This window comes from Carex rostrata, chromosome 6 (assembly GCF_964058835.1).
Source record: "Carex rostrata chromosome 6, lpCarRost1.2, whole genome shotgun sequence".
Taxonomy (NCBI): Eukaryota; Viridiplantae; Streptophyta; class Magnoliopsida; order Poales; family Cyperaceae; genus Carex; species Carex rostrata.
This window is the reverse complement of record NC_135923.1, coordinates 479,698-501,391: the sequence shown is the minus strand read 5'-3', so window position 1 is coordinate 501,391 and position 21,694 is coordinate 479,698. Positions and strand designations below refer to the sequence as shown.

The 21,694-nt window shown below is 36.9% G+C and overlaps 3 protein-coding genes across 6 annotated transcripts; 2 read left to right on the top strand and 1 right to left on the bottom strand.

Annotated features, from left to right (window-relative positions):
- Positions 1 to 1,010: 1,010 nt before the first annotated feature.
- Positions 1,011 to 2,537, top strand: LOC144555878 (polygalacturonase inhibitor 1-like). The gene has a single exon (XM_078304316.1). The coding sequence runs from the start codon at positions 1,172 to 1,174 to the stop codon at positions 2,168 to 2,170; it is 999 nt and encodes a 332-aa protein (XP_078160442.1). The 5' UTR covers positions 1,011 to 1,171; the 3' UTR covers positions 2,171 to 2,537.
- Positions 2,538 to 6,439: 3,902 nt separating this feature from the next.
- On the top strand, positions 6,440 to 12,520 carry LOC144555037 (sister chromatid cohesion protein PDS5 homolog C-like). 4 transcript variants are annotated; one of them, XM_078303235.1, is made up of 13 exons: positions 6,441 to 6,534; positions 6,658 to 6,716; positions 7,881 to 7,986; positions 9,054 to 9,257; positions 9,568 to 9,749; positions 9,972 to 10,104; positions 10,287 to 10,475; positions 10,663 to 11,061; positions 11,207 to 11,307; positions 11,415 to 11,466; positions 11,687 to 11,752; positions 11,992 to 12,023; positions 12,149 to 12,520. In XM_078303235.1, coding segments are annotated over exons 1-13 (1,527 nt in total). In that variant the 5' UTR covers positions 6,441 to 6,531; the 3' UTR covers positions 12,150 to 12,520. The 4 variants fall into 4 exon arrangements, with proteins under 4 accessions (XP_078159364.1, XP_078159361.1, XP_078159362.1 ...); XM_078303236.1 differs by having other exon boundaries at positions 11,210 to 11,307; positions 12,149 to 12,519; XM_078303237.1 differs by lacking the exon at positions 7,881 to 7,986.
- Positions 12,521 to 14,386: 1,866 nt separating this feature from the next.
- Positions 14,387 to 21,399, bottom strand: LOC144555388 (E3 ubiquitin-protein ligase RKP). The gene is made up of 10 exons (XM_078303693.1): positions 19,859 to 21,399; positions 18,574 to 19,401; positions 18,137 to 18,297; positions 17,570 to 17,708; positions 17,387 to 17,470; positions 16,650 to 16,928; positions 16,251 to 16,382; positions 15,750 to 15,949; positions 15,188 to 15,392; positions 14,387 to 14,996 (listed from the first exon to the last, which is right to left on the bottom strand). Exons 1-10 carry the CDS (start codon positions 21,344 to 21,346, stop codon positions 14,715 to 14,717), a joined length of 3,798 nt encoding a protein of 1,265 aa, XP_078159819.1. The 5' UTR covers positions 21,347 to 21,399; the 3' UTR covers positions 14,387 to 14,714.
- Positions 21,400 to 21,694: the final 295 nt, after the last annotated feature.

The window sequence follows — 21,694 nt, the reverse complement described above, 5'->3', positions numbered from 1 at the left end:
AGAATCTTTTTGTTAACTTAATAGATAAAAATATGAGTATAAACTATTTTGTACTCATTATTCTATAAAATAATTAATAAATATAATTATATATGATAATTTTTTTATTTATACATATAACTATATAATTTTATTATAATAATAAGGGTTCAAATGTCTCTCTTTTTTGTGTCTCCACCACGTCTTCATTTTTAAAAAATTTAATAACTTAAAATTTAAAACTTAAAAATCAAAATAAACCCGTTAGATATGATCTACATCATTTTATTTATGTACGTGTAAAAAATTATGATATTTTAACTTTGATTTGATTTTCATCAAGAGCTTGTAAAAATTTACTAATGTGGATAATTTCTAAACGTTGATTTTTCAACTTATTGATTAACATCAAAACAAAATCAAAATGTGCTAATTTTTTATGAGAATGCAGAGAAAAAAAATATAGATCACATTTAATGGTATTATTTTTACGTTTATGATTTAAATTTTGAGTTTTAACATTTTAAAAATGAAGGCAAGATGGAGACACAAAAAGTGAAGACATTTGAATCCTCCTCTCCTCTGTTATAATTAGATTGATATATATTACATTCATATATATTTTATTAGTAATTTATGATGAAAATAATTTATTTAACATTTTTAAGTTTTGTGATTAGTAATTTATTACAAAATTGATTTATACGACATTTTATCATTTAATTTAATTAATAATTTATATTTATTAAAATAATGAGATTAAATATTATATTTTTTATATTTAGTGATAATAAGTAGAGCAAAGCTAGGGTGTGATGTGCTCATCAAGAGAGTTTGGTGAGCACAACTCCAAAAATATAATTATATAATTAATAGAATTAACAGTACCACTGAGATCGAGCACGTGGTAAACAAAAAACAGTGGTCACTCCACTTCAATTTAATAATAAGGATGAGATATACACCAATTATAAAAAAAAAAAAAAATTAATAATATAAAAATACTGTACTGGCCTGTTTTTCCTTGTCCAAGCATCTTGTCTTAACATTTCATTTGCAACGAGGCTCATGCTTTAAGAGACTAAAATTAATTAATTGGTTTATCATTTCATTCTATTCAACCACTACCTATATATAATATGCCCCTCCCTCATCCATCCTCAACTTAATTTATGCCAAAAAAAGAAAAGAAATGCCTATTTGTCACTTGTTCTTCCTCCTTTTCGTCTCACACCTTACTCTCTCTTCCTCGCTCGATTGCAACGCAGCCGACCGCAGAGCCCTCCTAAATGTAAAATCTGAGCTGGGCAATCCGCCTGAGCTCTCGGAATGGTTACCAGCCACCAACTGTTGCACCTGGTCTAATTTGTACTCTAAGACTGATACCGGTCGTATAACCGGCATATATTTCTTCTTCCTCAATGTATCAACTACAATCCCCCATTCATTGGGAGACCTTAGTGAGTTGGAAGTCATGCAACTGCAAAACACACCGGGTCTCTATGGTACCATTCCCTCTTCCTTTTCTAAACTCACCAAACTCGACACACTTTTCTTAACCAATAATTCTCTCTATGGCCCCATACCTGACTTCCTCTCCCGTACCAATCTCACTGGACTCGATCTTTCTGACAACAAGTTCTCAGGCCCCATACCTTTGTCTTTGACAAAGCTGCCCAACCTCCGGTTCCTGGAACTTAGTCGAAACAGCTTCTCCGGTACGATCCCTCCTGGCCTACTTCATGGGACTACTCGTTTCCTGTTTCTATCGCACAATAAACTCACAGGAGAGATACCTAAGGATTTTGGAAATGGAGACATTGACACGATTGATTTGTCACACAACAGACTAACTGGTGATGCTTCATTTTTGTTCGGTATTACAAAACCGATGACCAGGATCGATTTGTCGTGGAACCAGCTGGAATTTGACCTGACCCGAGTTGTGTTTCCTCATCATTTGGAGTATTTGGATCTGAGTCACAATAAGATCAAAGGTAAAGTGCCGAAATCACTTCAAGATATACAATTGTCTTTTCTGAATTTAAGTTACAATGAGTTATGCGGGGAGATACCAAACCGAAGGTTCATGGTATATCACAATGCCGATTCCTACATTCATAACAAGTGCCTCTGTGGTGCCCCATTGCCGCCCTGCGCATCATCACCTATCTTCATTTCACATACTTAATAGAACTTGATTGATTGGAGTGCTCTGTCAGCAAACTGATAATGGGTTGCAATCTCCTGCTGCTGGTGTCAGCAAACCAATAGGGGTTTCCAATTTCCTGCTGTTTATGTTTTTTTTTTTAATAATTTTGAATGATTGCTAAGAAATCAGTGTTGCTTTGTTTTTAGTTTTAACTAATTTCTCTCTATTGGAACAAAGTTTGGTTAGATTTGGCTTTTTCTTTACATTGCTGTACCAGCAAGTTTCTGTTCTTCAATTTCGATTATATACAATTCACTAAACACAACAAGACCAGAATTAAATAAAGCAACATATAGTGCAAGAAATTTTATACAAGTGGTAAGCAATGCCTGCTAATTGTCCTTGAACCGTATTAAAATTTAAAAGACTACATTTATAAGATGAAAACATGAAAAAGAGAGAATAAAAGAAATAAAGGTATATAAATATTCTTTCAAGAACAAAACAATAAACGATGAGATTTATTTTTCTTTCAAGGTATATAAATAATTTCAACTGGACATGAGATTAAATTTGAAACATCTTGGTCTGATGCTCATCATAATAATAATAATAATAATAAAAGTAGTATATAAAATGAGAATTTGTATCCTTTGCATTAACTCAAAATGGAATCTTATCCATACGATATGCTTTAAGATTCGTGCATACTAGATCTGCACTAATATTAAAGAGCTTCTATACCATAAAAAGAGACCGGATTGACTCCGTCTAAATATCTCAAAAGATTTCTTTTTAAGTTAATGCGGAGGATACGCATTCATAAAAATGAATGTAAAACTAAAACAAAAGCAGAGAAATCATGAAATGAAATTCCTGTTTAAATAAAATACTAATACTGGGCTAGTGCTAAATGAGATCTGTTTAGAAGGCCCAGCAGCCCAAGTCCATGCTCTTAAACTAAAAAGTTTCTGTAGCAATTCTCGGCCTGTTATTATTTCCTTTCTTCACCTCCTCTCTCACTCTTTCCTCTTACGTGAAGAAATAGGTACCTTCATTACTGTGTCGCGTACACAGCTTTTGCGAGACTTCCCTCAATGTTTGTTAGAGAGAGAGAGAGAGAGAGAGAGAGAGAGGGCGCAGGAGGAACGAAGGGGAGCCAATTTCTCGACGCAGCAGATCATCGGAGTGGAGTGCTGGCGCCACCTGGCCCTAGACAGACCGGGTCCGGATCCCCTAAAGTAACCCAAAGATTGGGTTTTGGATCGGAACCGTCCGATTCGAATCCGTCGCTCGAGTGAGATTGAATCGGACGGTTCCGATTTAATACTCAAAGATTAGGTAACTTCACTGGATCTGAATTCAGACAGTCCCCCCTCTACTTGTTTCCTGGTATGGTATCTACTTGTTCACCGTTCAATTATTGTTTGCAATGGTAAATCATAATGGTTTTATTCTGTACTCTGTACAGTCATTTTCACTTGGTGGTACTGGTACAGGCCTAAAAGGTGTTATTTTTCTGCTCCACTGATTAAATATTATTTTGTGCTTTAATTATTTTCCACTTTGGGAAAAGAAAATATACCTATTTGGTACTGTTGAAAAGATCATGTAACATTTGCTACATTTTACAATAGAGTAAACAGTTCAAGTTAGAATGCCTCTTTTCTATATCTTAAATTCTCAAACGGGCACTAAGGCCATAGAAATCATAATCAGAGTTGTGTTGTTATTTGTCATTTCATGCATTTTTTTTTCACAGAAAGTGATATAATGAAGGGAAGGGTATATATTAACAACCTGGATAACTGTTAATACAGTAATGAAATCAGAAGGTAAAATTGTACATATATACTCCAATATTTTTAGAGATTGCATAACAAAATTTAGTGCAATTCATGAATTGTTTGGTCACTGGTCATGTGCCAATAAAATTGAACCATTAATTTTCCAAACTGCTTCAATACGATGTCTTTTAATTTATTTCAATGCTGATCCATAATGTTATTGAGTAGAGATACTATATTCAAACTAATTTTATTACAAACTCCAAACAACTCTTGCAACTGCACCTATACTAAATATTTCCTACATTTCCAAACTACTATTACACTTAAGCTAGAAGAGGAGTTTTTTGTTTTGTTTTTTTGCTTGTTGCCTAATGGCTACTACACTAGCCTATATATACTTGCTCTATGCAGGCTAAGGAAATATCTAGAGTTAAGATATTTTTGGCTACGCCTGGAAGCCTCTACAATCTATTATTACTAGATATTTTGCTTGCTTTGTCTCTAGAAAAGTCTTGAATATACTTCATGGGCTCACTTGGGCTTCGGAGATATTGCATGGGCCTTCAACATATTATATTAGCTTATATGAATGACTGGTGGGTGTTGAAATTTCACCAAAGTTTTTATGTACAACCTATGTAAATTGTAGAGTAGATATTGGTTATCTCAGCTGGAAGTTCTCTTACTTTTGGAACTCATTTTACTATTTAATAACTTGCCTTTTTTTTTTTTAATGACCAACCCAAATAGACTGACATATCATCACCATTTATTCATAGGAAGGAAGAATATATGTCTTGCAAGGTATTTTTCAGCTCATGTTTGTTAGACCTGCTACAGAAGAAATTTACTTTATTTAGTGAAAACAGACTGGTGTAATAACATTGCTTTATTAAATAGACTTCAGAAATTGTGAGTTCCACACACCAGCAAGGAGAGTTTGCTAATTAAATAGAGACTTGGAAGGATGACCCACACCACACCATCTAGTTCCATGAGGGAATACGAGTTATCTGTTACACAACTTCAAATCGAGATTTTGTAGAAGAGCGTGCATCTTGCAACGGTACAGCTGAAGCTTATCTGTCAGCGCCATGATAAGATTCTGTTGAGACTGGTGAAACTCAAATTTTTGCCCAAAAATGGTACTGATTTGTATTTTTAGAACGAATATAAGGATTCAAATCTTGATAGTGCTATTCATTTTTACTTTTCATTTCTTATTTTGTATTTCTATATTGATACTAATTTTTTTGCTGTTGAGCCAGACTATATGGCGGTGTCAGCTTGCTCTAGACAGCCCTCTCACCGTGTTCCTTCAAACCAGGTTAACATCTGTTTTTATGAATTCTATTTTGTGTATGGTTTAGAGCTGAGAACTACTTTATGTAATTTCGTTTAGAACTGGATTTTTTTTATGTATTTAGACCTTTTTTATTTGCTGGAACATTAGCCATTAGGTGTCCATTATATTGAAAATGAAAAAGGTTTTGTACATAGGAAAATAATAATAAGTAAACCCAAATCCGAGGATAAAAACTAAAGGGAAAGAAATGGAACTTATGCACACTTTGCGCCCTTAAAAGGCTTCGGAAATCTAATGTGGTAAATCACTGGGAACCGACAACTCATTGACTCCAATGACCCACTTCACCATATAATTCAGCACAAGTAAATAAGACCACTATAATCTGTTTTATCCTATATTCTGCTGCACTACGTGATCTGGGTTCAATGGTAAAGTGAAAGAGGAGTGTTCCCTGTCTGCTCCCCTCATAGAATTTGGATCCCTAAAGTAACTCAAATTTTGAGTTTGGATTCGGATTGTGCGATCTGCCCCGTGCATTCCACCTCGGGTCAGATTGGCCCAAATTCTGATCGGACAGTTCGGATATAAACTCAAAATTTGGGTTACTATAGGAAATCCAGGTTAACATCTGTTTTTATGAATTCTATTTTGTGTATGGTTTAGAGCTGAGAACTACTTTATGTAATTTCGTTTAGAACTGGATTTTTTTTATGTATTTAGACCTTTTTTATTTGCTGGAACATTAGCCATTAGGTGTCCATTATATTGAAAATGAAAAAGGTTTTGTACATAGGAAAATAATAATAAGTAAACCCAAATCCGAGGATAAAAACTAAAGGGAAAGAAATGGAACTTATGCACACTTTGCGCCCTTAAAAGGCTTCGGAAATCTAATGTGGTAAATCACTGGGAACCGACAACTCATTGACTCCAATGACCCACTTCACCATATAATTCAGCACAAGTAAATAAGACCACTATAATCTGTTTTATCCTATATTCTGCTGCACTACGTGATCTGGGTTCAATGGTAAAGTGAAAGAGGAGTGTTCCCTGTCTGCTCCCCTCATAGAATTTGGATCCCTAAAGTAACTCAAATTTTGAGTTTGGATTCGGATTGTGCGATCTGCCCCGTGCATTCCACCTCGGGTCAGATTGGCCCAAATTCTGATCGGACAGTTCGGATATAAACTCAAAATTTGGGTTACTATAGGAAATCCAGATCGGACAGCTGAAGCTTATCTGTCAGCGCCATGATAAGATTCTGTTGAGACTGGTGAAACTCAAATTTTTGCCCAAAAATGGTACTGATTTGTATTTTTAGAACGAATATAAGGATTCAAATCTTGATAGTGCTATTCATTTTTACTTTTCATTTCTTATTTTGTATTTCTATATTGATACTAATTTTTTTGCTGTTGAGCCAGACTATATGGCGGTGTCAGCTTGCTCTAGACAGCCCTCTCACCGTGTTCCTTCAAACCAGGTTAACATCTGTTTTTATGAATTCTATTTTGTGTATGGTTTAGAGCTGAGAACTACTTTATGTAATTTCGTTTAGAACTGGATTTTTTTTATGTATTTAGACCTTTTTTATTTGCTGGAACATTAGCCATTAGGTGTCCATTATATTGAAAATGAAAAAGGTTTTGTACATAGGAAAATAATAATAAGTAAACCCAAATCCGAGGATAAAAACTAAAGGGAAAGAAATGGAACTTATGCACACTTTGCGCCCTTAAAAGGCTTCGGAAATCTAATGTGGTAAATCACTGGGAACCGACAACTCATTGACTCCAATGACCCACTTCACCATATAATTCAGCACAAGTAAATAAGACCACTATAATCTGTTTTATCCTATATTCTGCTGCACTACGTGATCTGGGTTCAATGGTAAAGTGAAAGAGGAGTGTTCCCTGTCTGCTCCCCTCATAGAATTTGGATCCCTAAAGTAACTCAAATTTTGAGTTTGGATTCGGATTGTGCGATCTGCCCCGTGCATTCCACCTCGGGTCAGATTGGCCCAAATTCTGATCGGACAGTTCGGATATAAACTCAAAATTTGGGTTACTATAGGAAATCCAGATCCCCCCCCCCCCCCCCCCCCCCCCCCCCCCCCCCCGGTATGAGTTGCAATAGGAATGGGGAGAGGTACAGCCTAGATTTAATGAAAGAGAGTGAAACCTAAACCCTTGATCTGGCTTCAATGGTAAAGTGAAAGAGGGAAGAGGAAGAAAACATAGGTTGGGGAAGTTGGAGAATATGAGAGAGGTAGGGACGGACTAGTGGGCCAATGTAGGACCAAGAGACAAAATGAGTAACATTGAAAGAAGGGAGGGGGGAGGGGAAGAGAATCCCATGGCGGAAATGAAAGGTGGAGGCCAGTGGCAGCCTCCCCTCTAGGGTTTTCAAAAAGGTTTGGGAGCTGTTTCAGCCACTCATTTAAAGCCAACTAAGCCTAATTGTTAAATTAAAGAGAAAAAATTGGGGGACAATTACGCCGAAAGAGATATAGACAAACAAATAAAGCCTCTTTTTTTTCTTCGGAAGGTCTTTAATACATAAAAAAAAAACCCTAAATTTCTCCTCCTACCGTCCCTTGTATAAACCACAAGTCTCCTCTTTTCATTTATCATCTCTTCATCAGATCTGAGGACGCAATGGAGGATAAATATTTGGTCAAAAAAATACAAGAGATAGGAGGAAAGCTTGATTCTTCATTGCCGGCTGAGGAACTTCTTCTTCAGCTAGACGTAAAGTTTCTCCTTTTCAAACTCTCACCTGCGGCCCCCCCCCCCCCCCCCCCCCCTTTTTCCTTGAAAGTTTCGATAAATGATGTAACTTTTTTATTTCCCTGTAGAAGAATCTCAGAACCAATCTTAAAATCGGTTCTTGGACTCAATTTTAATTTTTTATTGTATTTCTAAAACCCTAATCTTTTGAAAATTTCTAGTGTTTTCCCTAGCCTTTCAACTAGGGCAATCATTTAGATTTTGCTAGATTTAAAGAATTTTGATGTGCCTTGGAGAAGGAATAGGGTTTCAATAGATTGTGTTTGTGAGATGCCTGTTTGAAACAGACTAATTCTTGTTATCCTAATTTTTAACTTTATTTTTATTTTTCCCTTCCAGTCTTCTATTTTTCAGATTCACTACTAGGGCAATCAATTATATATTTCCTGGATTTAAATGATTTTCATCTATCTCGGAGAAGAAATAGGATTTCAATAGATTGTCTGTGGCATTCCTATTTTTCAGATTAATTCATGCTATCCTAATTCCCAACTGTTTCTCTAACTTTTTTTCTTCTTTTCAATCCTCTATTTTTCCTTCTTCTTTTTTTTGCTTTCAAGTCTAGTAGAATTTTAGTTGTTAAAGCTTAAAAATGATTACAAGTTGCAATTGATAAAATGGAATTATTTGAATTAACTTCTCTCTTCTATGTTTTTAACATAGGCGAAATAATTCTTGGCGCGAGTGCATCAAATTTGAATATTTTCACTTACTACCCTCTTTTATGTACTTCCCAACGGTTATGATTGTTAGGCATATTTGTCATGAGGATTTTACTTTTAATATTTGGCGCTAATTGAGAAACACTCCTTCCGTAATTGTTTTCCCAAAATGCCCATACCAAAAATTGCGCTCCTTCACTCACCTTGGTGTATTAATATAGTTTTTCTTGGACTGGAGATTGTCTTAAATTAAAAATTCTTTCTCAAATTGCCTTCTAACGCTACTAAATACTAATGTGGGCTGCTGCTTGCCATATATGCACTTGATCTCAATTAAATTTATCCATCTTTTGTTTTCCTTTGTAGGAAATGGAGCGATTGTTGGCTGAGGTGAATCAGTCACCTTCAACTGAAGTGCTGACAGGATTGCAGCCGCTGATGTCTGCATTAACTGAGAGGAGGATGTTATCACACAACATGACCGATGTATGGGTGTCTGTCCTTGTGTGCATTTGCGAGGTCATTCGCATCACCGCACCAAACAACCCCTACACCGATGACACCATGAGGGTATTCCTTTTTACTTTATATTATTTGACATACAGGAGACATCAAATACAAAAGTGTTTACAAACATAGGACAAGAAAATCACACACGCATATTTGTATAATTTGATAAAAGGGTTTTTTTTTTTGTGGCGGTTTCATGTATAAAATTTGTGAAATAAAATTTCACCTTTTCTAATAAAAGGATAACAAGGATAGGAGTAAGCATGTAGTTGAAATAGTGCAAATTGAACCAATGTTTAATATTTTTGTCTTGTGAGTCGTGATACATGAATTACTGTCCCCATATCTAATCATGCTTCTCACTTTTCAGTTTGCGTTCGAAAGAATGGTGGAGTCTTTTGAGAGAATTGATGACCTGAAGAGCAGGTCATACAGAAAAAGGGTATCCATTCTTGAGTCCCTTGCAGAGGTGAGGTCATGTATCATAATGCTTGACCTTGGATTGGATGATTTAATATTGGAAATGTTCCAATGTTTTCTACGAAGAATAAGGTAACTGTAGCTTGTTTTGTTAATCTTCAAATTTATATGTTATCAACCATTAAGACTCCAAATCATCGGTTGCCATATGCAGATAAATTGCGTCATCCATACAACAAATAAATGTTATGAAGTTGATATTTTAAAAAATAGGAAGTCCTTTGTTGGGGTTGCCAAATCTTCGGACCCCAATTTAATCTAATTCAGTTTTTTTTTTCTTTCTCTTTTTAATAGTCTGCAGCACTCCCAGAATGTGTTCCATTTCATGGAGAAGATAATGACAGTTGTTATTACAGAGAGTGAGATTGAAGAGATCTCTGACAAGCTAGTGTCTTGCCTCCTCTTGAGCGTTCGAAGAGAGAGAATGGTACAAGTTTCTTTGTTTTAGCATTACTGGTTTGTCTTGGTAACATCCATGGTGATCATTTTGTTAGTGCGGTTGATAATTATTAATCACAACAGTATCAAATTCTATAGATTGTTGATCTTAGAATGTGTTTGATATCAGCAGGGAATTTTATTTGTTCCTTTTTTTTTAATTATTTGTAGGTCCACCTATCTGTATCTTTCACACTTGCGGAGAGAGTAATACGCAAGTGTGCAAGCAAATTGAGGCCGCTGCTGCGAGCCCTGGTTGGTGACAGAGCAGACGAGTACTCTTTGTTTGTTGTCTCTCTTTGTCAAGAGATATCAGATGCAATGGAACAGTGCGATGCCAATGCCTCATCTGGAAATGAGGTGCTTATTTGCTATTCAACAAATACTGACATCTCTAACTTTATTTTTAGTTTTTCCTTTTTTTTTACTGTCTGAATCTATGATGTCTCTCGCTTCATTTTTTTTTTTCCTTTTTTTACTGTCTGAATCTATGTGACTGTTTCTTTGTCAAACATTGTATTTATCTGTTTGGATGTTTGTTCTTCAGTCTGAGAGACACATTTCTGAGAGAGTAGTCTCTGACGAGAGGCCTCAGGAGACAGCTGATGCAGTTGAGCATGGCCTAGAGGTGGAATGCCGGGATGAAACAGGCAGTGCTGGCCTGTCCAGAGGGACAGAAATTCCGGAAGAAGCATTGAGTGGTGGCCTGAACAGAGAAGCACCAGCCCCTCCAGTTGTGGATCGCAATGGAGAGTTCATTGAGGGGAACCTGCCTTCTATTGAGCAGAAGCTCAAGCGCCCTGCACGTATTATTACAAAAACTCACAAGGCAAAGGAGGCTGAGGAGATAGCTACACTGCTTGCCGGTTTAAACAAGAGGAAGGCGGTCCCTAAGAAGGCAGTTAAAGGGGCAAGTGCCTTGCTTATTCAAGTCAGCCCGGTTGAGGTATATACATTTGTTATTTTTATTTTTTTGTTGATCAGGTAAAAAAGAAGAAGGAAAATGCACTTAATTGTTTTTCGTCGTCATTGGTCTTTTGGTTAATAGGATATGGTTTCTAAAAATCTTGACTGTTAATTCACTTCTTAAGCAGGCCGCTATTGTGGGCCATTCAACTGGATCAAAAGAGAACTGGTGTCCTGAGGAGATGGTCCATAAAAGAATTAAAGTATGGTGGCCTATGGACAGATTGTAAGTTTCAAATATGAAGCTATTCATTTTTCTTTTTTGGGTTGCAAGTAATTGTTGGATTTTGCTAAAGTTTGGTGTTAACAAATTGTTAAAATGTTCTCTGCCAGGTACTACAATGGTACAATTCAGAAGTACTACCGTTCTCAGAAGAAGCACTTGGTAATGTAGCCCTTCCTCTGAATATTTGCCGCTGAAAGCTTTCTTTAAATCTTTCCATACTTATTGACACATGTATAGAGATGTTTTGATCAACTCTTGCTTATTTATATCTGAAACTGTTTGGCACAAAATTAAATGCCCCCACTTCATATTCTGAGATTTTTGGTCAATCTGTGTGTTACCTTGTATTTATTTTTTTGCCGTATATTTCTTTTACTAGGTTGCTTATGACGATGGGGATTTTGAGTATCTACATTTAAAGGACGAGGTTTGGGAACTATTAGAGGTGAGAGATGGTTCCTTTTTAGTATTATCTTGTAGTTTGTGGTCCACTTAAAGGATTACTGTACCAAATATTAACAGTACGAATTTGCTTTAACCGAGTATATATATAAGGTTCAGAGATGTAGTATTAAATGTGTACTCAACTAGATGGACCTTCTATAAGATAAACAAAAATGATTCTAAAGGATATATGTTGTACTGTTTTCTGTACCTAACTATGCAAATCAAATTTTCTTTTAGGAGGTGGACGAAGCCTCTACAGCCCGAAAATAGTTAGTCTCATTGTATTTGAGTGATATATTTTTTTTATTTAAATTTTTTGTGTTTTTTCATTGTCATTTCAGTTTTTCTGAGTAAAGAAGTCCCTCATATGTTACCATGGTTGTGATTTAACCAGGTCCAGGAGCAGGAAAAGGAGACGTTGAATGGATTGCAGGAGATGGCAAGTGGGAGCAACTCCTTTGGTACTTGGTACTGGTTGAATTTAGTCTGGGGTAGGGTTGTTAGTTTTTTTTTTGTTTAGTGTGTGTGTGTGTGTGCTGGGTGCTGGGTGCATGTAACATGTTTGTCATGCTGGTTTTATTGTATTAGTTAGTGCATTTTTGCCTCTTGTGCTTGCAACTTCTTGGCCCATAAGATATAAATTTGGCAAGGACTGGTTCTCTATATCTATACGTTGTAAACTGGTATATGCCTATTTGGCGCTAGTAGATTTAGACATAGCAAACTAATTCAAGTAACTAATTTTTGTGAGATTTTGATGAGCATGTTCTAGGTGAGGGGCGGATTCCTCTTCCTTCCGTATACCTCAGTCATGTAGAAATTCTTCAATGCCCTTTAATTTAATTTGCAAGCAAGGGTTGAAAGATGAAAGAATAGTTGGTTTCAAGTATTATATATAGATGCTTCAGTATTTTTATTGCGCATTTAACTGAACTGAAGTATAGCAATTACATGAAGCTGCAGGAATAATGGATGTTTTTTTTTACCATGTGATTGAAGTGATTTAAATCACCAATTAAAGTGATAAAAGTAATTAAAATGATTAAATTATCAAAACTAACCGTTAAGCTCTTAATAGATGTTTCGATTGGTTCTGGAGTCATTTCACGTAATTAAATCACTAAAGCTGGCATTTACCCGAAATTTTTATTAATAGAAAATATAATAAAAAAATATCCAGATTAGGGAACGCTTTTCGTTTTTTTTCAGATATAAGGAAAACGTTTTTAAATATCGCGGCCACTGGCCGTTGTGGCTTATCACGGCCATACTTAGTGCCTTATTAATCGTTCTAACTACATTAACCATTCTAATTGAACCAGAGATGAACCAGAGAAAAAACTGGAAAAAAAACCCTGTCCGTTATGGATAGAAACGGCCAGCGGAAAAAAAAAAAAAAAAATTTCGAAAATGCTGTCCGTGATGGATAACAACGGCCAGCGAAAAAACAATAAAAAAAGCTGAGGAGGGAAGGTATCATTCCTTCTTTTAAGAAGATTGATGCCTTTTTGAGCGAATGGAATATTGGCAAGGTTGACCAGCGAGCTCTTTTTCATTCCATCTCTAACATCCTCAAGGACAACAAGAGGTCCTCTCTCTCTCTCTCCCTGTCTTCCTTTTTGTAATTTTTAATATTTTTTTGTATTTATTTACTAATTGTTCGTTGGTTGTAGCATGGGGAAAGAATCATTCACATTCTTGAGCAAGTACTTGGCAACATTTTCGGGTACGGATGAAGATGCTGTCCGTAAGAAAAGCTTTTTTTATTGTTTTTTCGCTGGCCGTTGCTATCCATCACGGACAGCATTTTCGGATTTTTTTTTTTTTTCCGCTGGCCGTTTCTATCCATAACGGACAGGGTTTTTTTTCCGGTTTTTTCTCTAGTTCAATTAGAATGGTTAATGTAGTTAGAACGATTAATAAGGCATTAAGTATGACCGTGATAAGCCACAACGGCCAGTGGCCGCGATATTTAAAAACGTTTTCCTTATATCTGAAAAAAAACGAAAAGCGTACCCTAATCTGGATATTTTTTTATTATATTTTCTATTAATAAAAATTTCGGTGGCATTTACACCTCAAATATTGTCTACTTGACAAATAATTATTAGAGTAATTTCGTAAGAATAAATCAATTCTACAAGCAAATGACAGCTATAATAAAGTTTTTTGGCAGATTGCATGCATATTAGATATTTTCATTTAATTCTGATCATATTAAAAATGATTAATTCACTCGCACAGACATTTATGCTCAAAATAATCTCAACAGAATACATCAGCGTTTATACAAATAAAATCTGTATTAGCATTTGCATACGAGATGATTTCGATTATTTTTTAACTCGATTTTTTGGCTTATATCAATCAAGCTGACAGTTATGCGTTATATAATACTTAAAACTCGGCATAAATTATTAGTAGAGCAATTTTGAGACGATATAAAACAACTGTAATAGAGCCATCAACGCAAACATGTACCTTCAAGTAACTTGTAACAAAATTGATGTCACAATGAACAGAACACTGGAAGAAATGACTCCCTGCCAAAATATCTACCTCTTTAGGTGTTGTTTTGCAAGAGTGAAAAGAAAAAAGAAAAAAAAAAAAAAAAAAGGGAAAGAATGATACGTGCAGCAAAGCCTAATTTTGTGTTTTCTACCCCTTATTATCATTGCTAGGCAGAAATATTGATTTCTGTTGACATCTCATATGTACAATGAAATTCCCTAGATACCTACAAAATTCACCCCTAGGATGACGACCCTCGCACAGTGGTACTATCTTCCCACCTTTTCTACACAACCCCTATATCTACATATCTATATAATTGTCCCCAAAATGCCTTCACAAATTATTTCTTTATACATTTAACACACAAGTTTCTATCACTTTCCTGCACCCACAGAAAAAAAAAAATTAATCGTGTGCATTGGCCCCAAAAAGGAAATTCTTCCTATCTAGAACCTCGTGATAGATGTCACTGTGGCATTGCAAAAGAAGCACCGTTGGCTGTTTAGGAGGTGTCGAGATATACAACCAAAACAGGATCGATGATGACATGGCTCAAACAGCGCATCTGATTCGCCGTTATAGCAAATACAGCAGTTGTCATCCCCATCCTCAGTACCTGCTACGTGTCCTGCATCTCCACCAGATTCTGACATGCTTCTAAAATATCTGGAGAGCTCCTCTAGCTGTGCCAGTTTCACCGCGGCAACATCACCTCTGAGAATGTTACTCTGGCAGATAAATAATATTGATAAGTAAATTTAGTGAAGACAAAAAAAAAACAAGGGATAACATGTTTTGCCTGATCCAACCTTAATTGAAGTACTTCAGTAGTTCAGTGTTACAGAAGGTTATATATTGGATTATGTTTAAAATAGAACTGATCAATAGTAATTTGCAAAAACAAATTAATCAATCTAACCCAGTTATAGTTGAGAAGATATTGGAAGCCAAAATGGAGAGTTGCAGGGCAATCCATGCTACAAAACACCGAGATCACATCGCTCAGACTGGTGTGACTCGACTCTGAGTCTGAAACTACTGATCCCAAGATATTCAGCATTATTCCCAGAATAGGCGCTAGAATCATTGTTCGGTTCATCTTCTCTCCTGGCCTCCTTAATGACCTAAGCATGAGAATATTATTTCTCAGACCAGTTAATAGAAGGTGAAAAAAAAATATATCCCAAAAAGAATGCCAACCACCAGAGTAAAAAAGTTAATAATCAAGGAGATATATAGTCTCAGCACTTTACTACCAAGTTTGATTTAGAACAATCTTGATCTTACCCAGGTATGAGAACAATTATCTCCTAACCTCTCAAAAACACCAAATTAAGTGATGACCAAAGACCAAAGACCAAAGAATACAAATACAAAATAAATCTTCAAATACAAAAAGGTATTTTTCACACCTACATAAAAAGTTGGCCAGCTGCAGCATACAAGCAGTAGAAAAGCTTTTATAGAATGCAAAAACTTACAGATCAAAGAAATCAGTATCAGCAGCTGAGATAATGTGGTTTAGGATGAAAACCACCAACTCGATAAGGCGCCTGAGATTCATGTCTGGGCCAGAGAGGAAGGCCTGAGGAATCTCTCCTACACAAAACTCCAAAATCCTAGCGAGGCTGCATGAGATATCAAAAATCACACTGCATTTCCTCTGCTGAAGGTCAGCAGCCTACATCCATAAGAAATATCAAAATACAAGGATTAATAATGTCATGATTTTTCATAAGAGTTTTATCAACTGAATTACATTTTTAGGCAATACCCTGATCGAAATTTTGGAACAGTCTAGGACCCCATTGAGGTTTCATGAGGTTTCTTTTTCATAGGAAGCCACTAGAATGCTCGGTATAGTGCCGATTTGGCCCTATATGCGCAAGCAACATAAGGAATTTCCAGTATCCAACAAATTAAAAGGACACATTATATGCATGTAAATTCTGATGACATGGAACAAGAAAAAAAAAACTGACATTATGCTTATCTTGCATCTCATGAATTGACATGGAAAACTCAGTCATCGTCCAGCTCAGTGTGTTAAAAAGCCGGTTCAGAAAGGATGCAAAGAGTTCTTCATCATGAATGCACGTCTCCCGAAGCAGAACCTAAAAAAGGCACTCCAAAAAATAGTGGAATTCAGTATGTATATCTTTCCACTTGACAAGGGGTAATAACCTCGACATTATATCACTCTAATTTGTACAAAATACTAAATAGTAGGGCAGGATAGCAATACGTGCTCGCAATAATACAACTCAAATAAACAAAACCAAACAGAAACTAGTAACTAGCAAACAAACAAGCACGGTGCACTAAAGTAGCATAACTCGGTAATAAGTATATACTGCATATATTCCATCATACCAACCAACCTGGAAAAGAACAGAAGAGACAGAGTCTGTGCTTCTAGAAGAAGTGAAGCCACATCCTTTGCAAAGGCGGGAGAGAATGTTTGTGACAGGGATCCAGGAGCGGTTGTCAAAGGCTGAAAGTAGACTCCGTGGCATCCTCTCAACTGCCTCTCGGTTGTTCTCAAACACAACTAGGAAGTCCCTGTACTGTACTAGAACTGATATCGACTGCAGGAGTAAATCCTTTACGTCTGCACTCAGTATTCGTGAGTCATTGAAGTGCTTCACGCAGAAAGTTACCTGCCAATGGACAATGTGCATAATTACAAGAGATGATTTTTACAGCTGAATTATGTAACAACAAAGTATCACAATTCACAAATCGTTTTCTTATTCTTAGTCTAATGTGCATTTTTTATCTAATGTATCTTCTGAAACAAATAAGTTCTCTTAAAATTATACTTCTAATATTTAATTTACTGTTTGAGTTCTTAGATATTCCAGCATTTTTTTACTGATATCTTTCGTGACACCTACCGAACCTAAAATTAAACGAACCTTTAAAGGATGCAGCTTACAGTTTATATCAATAACCAAAAATCTTTAAAGCCTCCTTATCAAACTACTAAAGGTACAGCAACAAAATGCTTTTCATAGGGGATAAAGATACAGCCTCAAGAAAACTAAGAAAGGGAAAGTCATCACAATAAAAAGTTTGCATCGCAAAAGGAAAAGACTACAATTGTATTAAAACTTACAAAGGATGAGAGCCCTTGCTTGAGAAATACTGCAGAGGAAACAAAGGGAGGTTCACTTCTGCGTAATGCATGGAAAGAATCAACCTGCAATAAGATTTAAATATTATTGCAGTAATTACCATTTTTGCAATACAATCGTATGAAAGTTTGAAACAGAAAAAAGAAAAGAATAATCCATCATACCAGTGTTTCAACATAGTATTCGGGAACATAGAGGAAAACAGAATCCAAATCGCTCAAAACTAGCAACAAATCAACAACCCACATGCATGCTGCGTACATTCCTCTCATCTTCCACCTTGAAAATAGAGATATTCTGTACCTGCATTACCCCAGGCAGTTAAAATTGAATTAAAATGCCCTGTTCCCAAAATTGTTCTAAACTTTTTTTGGATCCAAGTAATAATGCATGAATAATTTGATAATTGATATGGTCCTATGATTTTGAATTCAAAAAATAAAATCTGCATTTAAAAAAAAAAATCAAAGCCTAGAATGTTCCTTGCGTATCCAATTTATGATTGCAGGTCCAACTTTAAACTAATGTATCTTTAGAAGTTACAGTTGAAATTTTGAATCAGAAATTAGATGTTCACGTAAGGTATGAAAGAAGATTTAGCAAAAACATATGAATATAATGAAGACAAGTGGCTTTTCTGGAGTCGCAACAGAACTATAGACAGTGAGATGCAAGAATACAAGAAAACAAAAACGGTGATTGCAACTAAAAACAAAAAAAAAATTTGTTACCAGGAGCAATGCCGAACAGAATCAACTAATTCTTCATGGTAAACACTCCGGGCTTCTTTCAGGCGTTTTACTTGCTCAGCACATGACTTCTCTCTAATCTGCTTGTCAGTATCATCCAGCAACAAAACTGACTGTGTCTGTTGCGATATGTAGTAGAATGCCTACAGGTAAGAAAAAAGCAATTATATAAATCATAAAGTAATACAAAAAGAAGTTGTAATAAACTTCTCAAACAATTAAAATGATGTCAAAAACTAAATTATCATTATGTAATATCAGATAGAAATACAAAACACTAAAGATATTAAATCAGTGCAAATATAAATTGCGGATTAGAATCCAACTGTAATACATGACATGCCTACATGATTACTACTGATACAACTATTGTACTTGTGGTAATAAAGAGATATTGATCAATTAGTAAACTAACTTGCCTTTCTAAAGCTAGGCGCAACGACCATATGATAAAGCAATAGCATGACATCAAGCAGTTCCTCCTCTCTTAGTGCCTCTGATGAGCCCTCAGAGAACGTCTGGTTCGTGACTGTACCACATCCCAGATCATTCAATGATTGGTACGCAAACCCACCTCCAGAAGCATCACTCGAGCTAGGCTTATCATCCTCTGTTTCATCACTCAAACCCCTAGTACTGCACTCAGCGGCCACAATGCTCTGTGGCCGATCTGATATGACCTTACAAGCAGCCTTCGAACTTGCACCACTTGTAGTACCACCCACATACCGCAAGCTCTCTCGGGATGTCTGTGCCCAATCATCCTCAGAGGGTGAGCAACAACAAGGCTTATTTGCCGAGGAATGTGTCACCCTAAAATCCTCACTTTCCATGAAACCCTCCTCCCACTCTATCTCACTCAACTCCTTACCAGAAAACTTGTGAGATTTCAAAAGCTGGTTTACTGAACCACCAATTCGCGGTAAACTGCTAAAGTACAAGTCAGTTCGAAAGAAAAGAGTTTGTGGGAAGTGGCGGCTCCCACCTCGGTGAAGAAACCCTAATTTCTCATCAGATGGAGATCCTGACCCCTCTGAAAGAAGGTGGAGGATGACAGTGTACAATGAGAGGAGAACAGTGCTGAAAGGGTGTTCACCAGAGGCTGTTCGGTGCTCCATGTCCCGGGCCCGCACTATCAGATTTTGCATAAATGACCTAAAAACAGAGCCAGGATAAGATTCCAAGGGCATTCCTGGAGGCGTGAACCGTATCACCAAGCTGCACAGTTGGCGATGCATCTCCTCAATCTGCATATTCATGTGACTTCAAATGAGACTTTAATTTATTGAACAGAAGTTTGATATAGAGTTAGCAAAAAATAAAAAAATATTCACTGCCTGTCCTACATGAAGACATAACAGTACAAGTCATGAGCCCTCAATACATCTAACTGATTGACGTTCTTTATGGCCAGTAATTCAAATATCGAGAATTTACAAAAGAGGAAAAACATATTGACAGGTACTGCAATTAGCTTGGTACAGACATCTCGAATTGTCAATTATGTCTCATTTAAGATATGAGAATGGTGAACCTAAAGGAGAACCAAAAACAAAAACTAAACTTGAGCAAGCTTAAACCAGAAATCCTATCATCAGAAAGGTGCCAACAACATATGCTAGTATAGCCACAATAATGAACTCCACAACAATTGCTACCAGAAAATAAAAATAAAAAAATACACAAGTAAAAAATAAAACCTACCTTAGATATTGCCTCCGAAAGCGTCCGAACAGTCAATGCCATGGTTCTGCGAGTGCCACTATCCTCTAACAGTGCAGGCCACCAAACTGTTGGCATCAGCTCCTTCAGATCCAGCTTGTTTGGCACCTTCCCTGAAAGGAACCCCTCGAACGAAACTGTAAAATCCTGACTCTGCCACCACAGCACCAACATCTCTCGCCTCCTCAGCAGTTGGAATGCCAGTGCCAGGTATGGGTATGACCCTGTGTATGGGCACTCTGTCAGAACCAGAGGAGCCACCTTGCAACTGCATGAAAGTGCGAAGAACACCTCCTGAAACAACATGCCAGATTTCGGGTACTGCAGAAACAAATCCAATACCCGGTCAAGGGTCACTAGATCATGCGGCTCTCGTGACCTGAAAACTTCCATTAAAAATGAAGTGAGTGGGCCCCATGTAATATATTCCAAGTCTGAATTACCATCTTGTTCTTCAGTGTTCCCAATTAGATCAAAGAACTCAGAGAAGATGGCACGAGATACTGGGTCAAATTGATCCTTAAGAGGAGCAAAACGCTTGACCCGCCTCAGCTTGTGAAAATAGGCCGAGTCAGACCTCTCCAGTGCCTCAGCCTCCAGCAACCGTACCAGGGACTGCAGGAGGTACCCTGCAAACCTTCTAGAAGAAGGCGGGTCTTGAACTGGGTTGAACCCTTCAACTGGGTACACAAATGGGTGTGACCCAAAATTCAAATAACACCTTTCCCCATCTGAGAGCGAAACTGAAGGATAATACCCATACCCATTACCTTGGCCAGATACCCTTATGCCATCAAAGGCTATGCCGAGGGACAATCCATTTCTGTAAAATGAGATTTCTCCTTTGTCAAGGTCAATGCAACAGCCAATGACATCACCTATGGCCCACGGCTGCCCATAGCTCTTTGGTTCCTTATTCCATTTTTTTACACGTTTTCCGTCAAAGGCATACGAGTCATCAGCATCTCCCACTCCCTTATGGTCTGTGAAGGGGCAGGAGAGTGTGGCCCACCCCAGTTGTTGGACCCCACATGTTTCCAGAACTGCCTCGTACATCCATTTTCCTCTGCACACACATGCATCGGCACGTGCACTGCTAAAGGCTGCAACACTCTCTAGGAACAAAGGTTCTCTGATTGTCTTGAACTGGCCGCATATGCTTGTTTTGTCTATCAGGACCCTCTTTCTAGGGGAGTCGTTAAGTTGTTGGTCAAATTGAAACTTTTTTTCTTGGTTCTTTAGTATTGAGCGAATGAAATTGATGTCTATGGTGTGAGAAGGGCTCTGGATTGACTTGTGAGGAAGGTCGAGGATATGTTCAATGGTTCTCTCGACAGAATGGTGGCTTATGTCATCCTGGTAAGAGATGAGATGCGATTTCTGAGAATTTGCTCCTCTTGAGTTGTCACCTGAAAGTAAAACAGCTAATCCAGAGGAAAAGGGGTTCATTCTCTTTCCCTCCTCTGCCATTTACAGTTTGAAAGGTGGAATCTTTGCAGGATTCCCCTCCCGACGTCTCCACATGTGGTGCTTGTAAGATTCAACTGGTAATTAAGATTAATTCCAGCTTATGTCCACCAGTAGGGAAACCCACGATAAAGGAAATGATCTGTCAAATGTTTTTAATAAAATAAGATGAAATTGGAGCAAGGAAACTGAAGTGATTGAATTCATTCTTCAGAGAATGAAATTAATCGTAATTGGTATTCAGTATTCACCATTCAAACAAAAGAAAATGAGAAAATTCGAATTAAGCTCATATTTGAGAGGAGCAGAAAGTTGAAAAAAGAACTTACAGTAAGAGGAGGTTGAGGACAG

Coding starts and splice junctions, on each gene's coding strand:
- LOC144555037 (XM_078303235.1), top strand. Junction 6,717..7,880: donor ACCGTGTTCCTTCAAACCAG/GTTAACATCTGT, acceptor TCTCTTCATCAG/ATCTGAGGACGCAATGGAGG. Junction 10,476..10,662: donor ATGCCTCATCTGGAAATGAG/GTGCTTATTTGC, acceptor TTTGTTCTTCAG/TCTGAGAGACACATTTCTGA.
- LOC144555878 (XM_078304316.1), top strand. CDS start 1,172: ATGCCTATTTGTCACTTGTTCTTCCTCCTTTTCGTCTCACACCTTACT.
- LOC144555388 (XM_078303693.1), bottom strand. CDS start 21,346: ATGGCAGAGGAGGGAAAGAGAATGAACCCCTTTTCCTCTGGATTAGCT. Junction 18,298..18,573: donor TTGCGCCTAGCTTTAGAAAG/GCAAGTTAGTTT, acceptor TCTTACCTGTAG/GCATTCTACTACATATCGCA. Junction 17,709..18,136: donor TCTGTTCGGCATTGCTCCTG/GTAACAAATTTT, acceptor GGGGTAATGCAG/GTACAGAATATCTCTATTTT.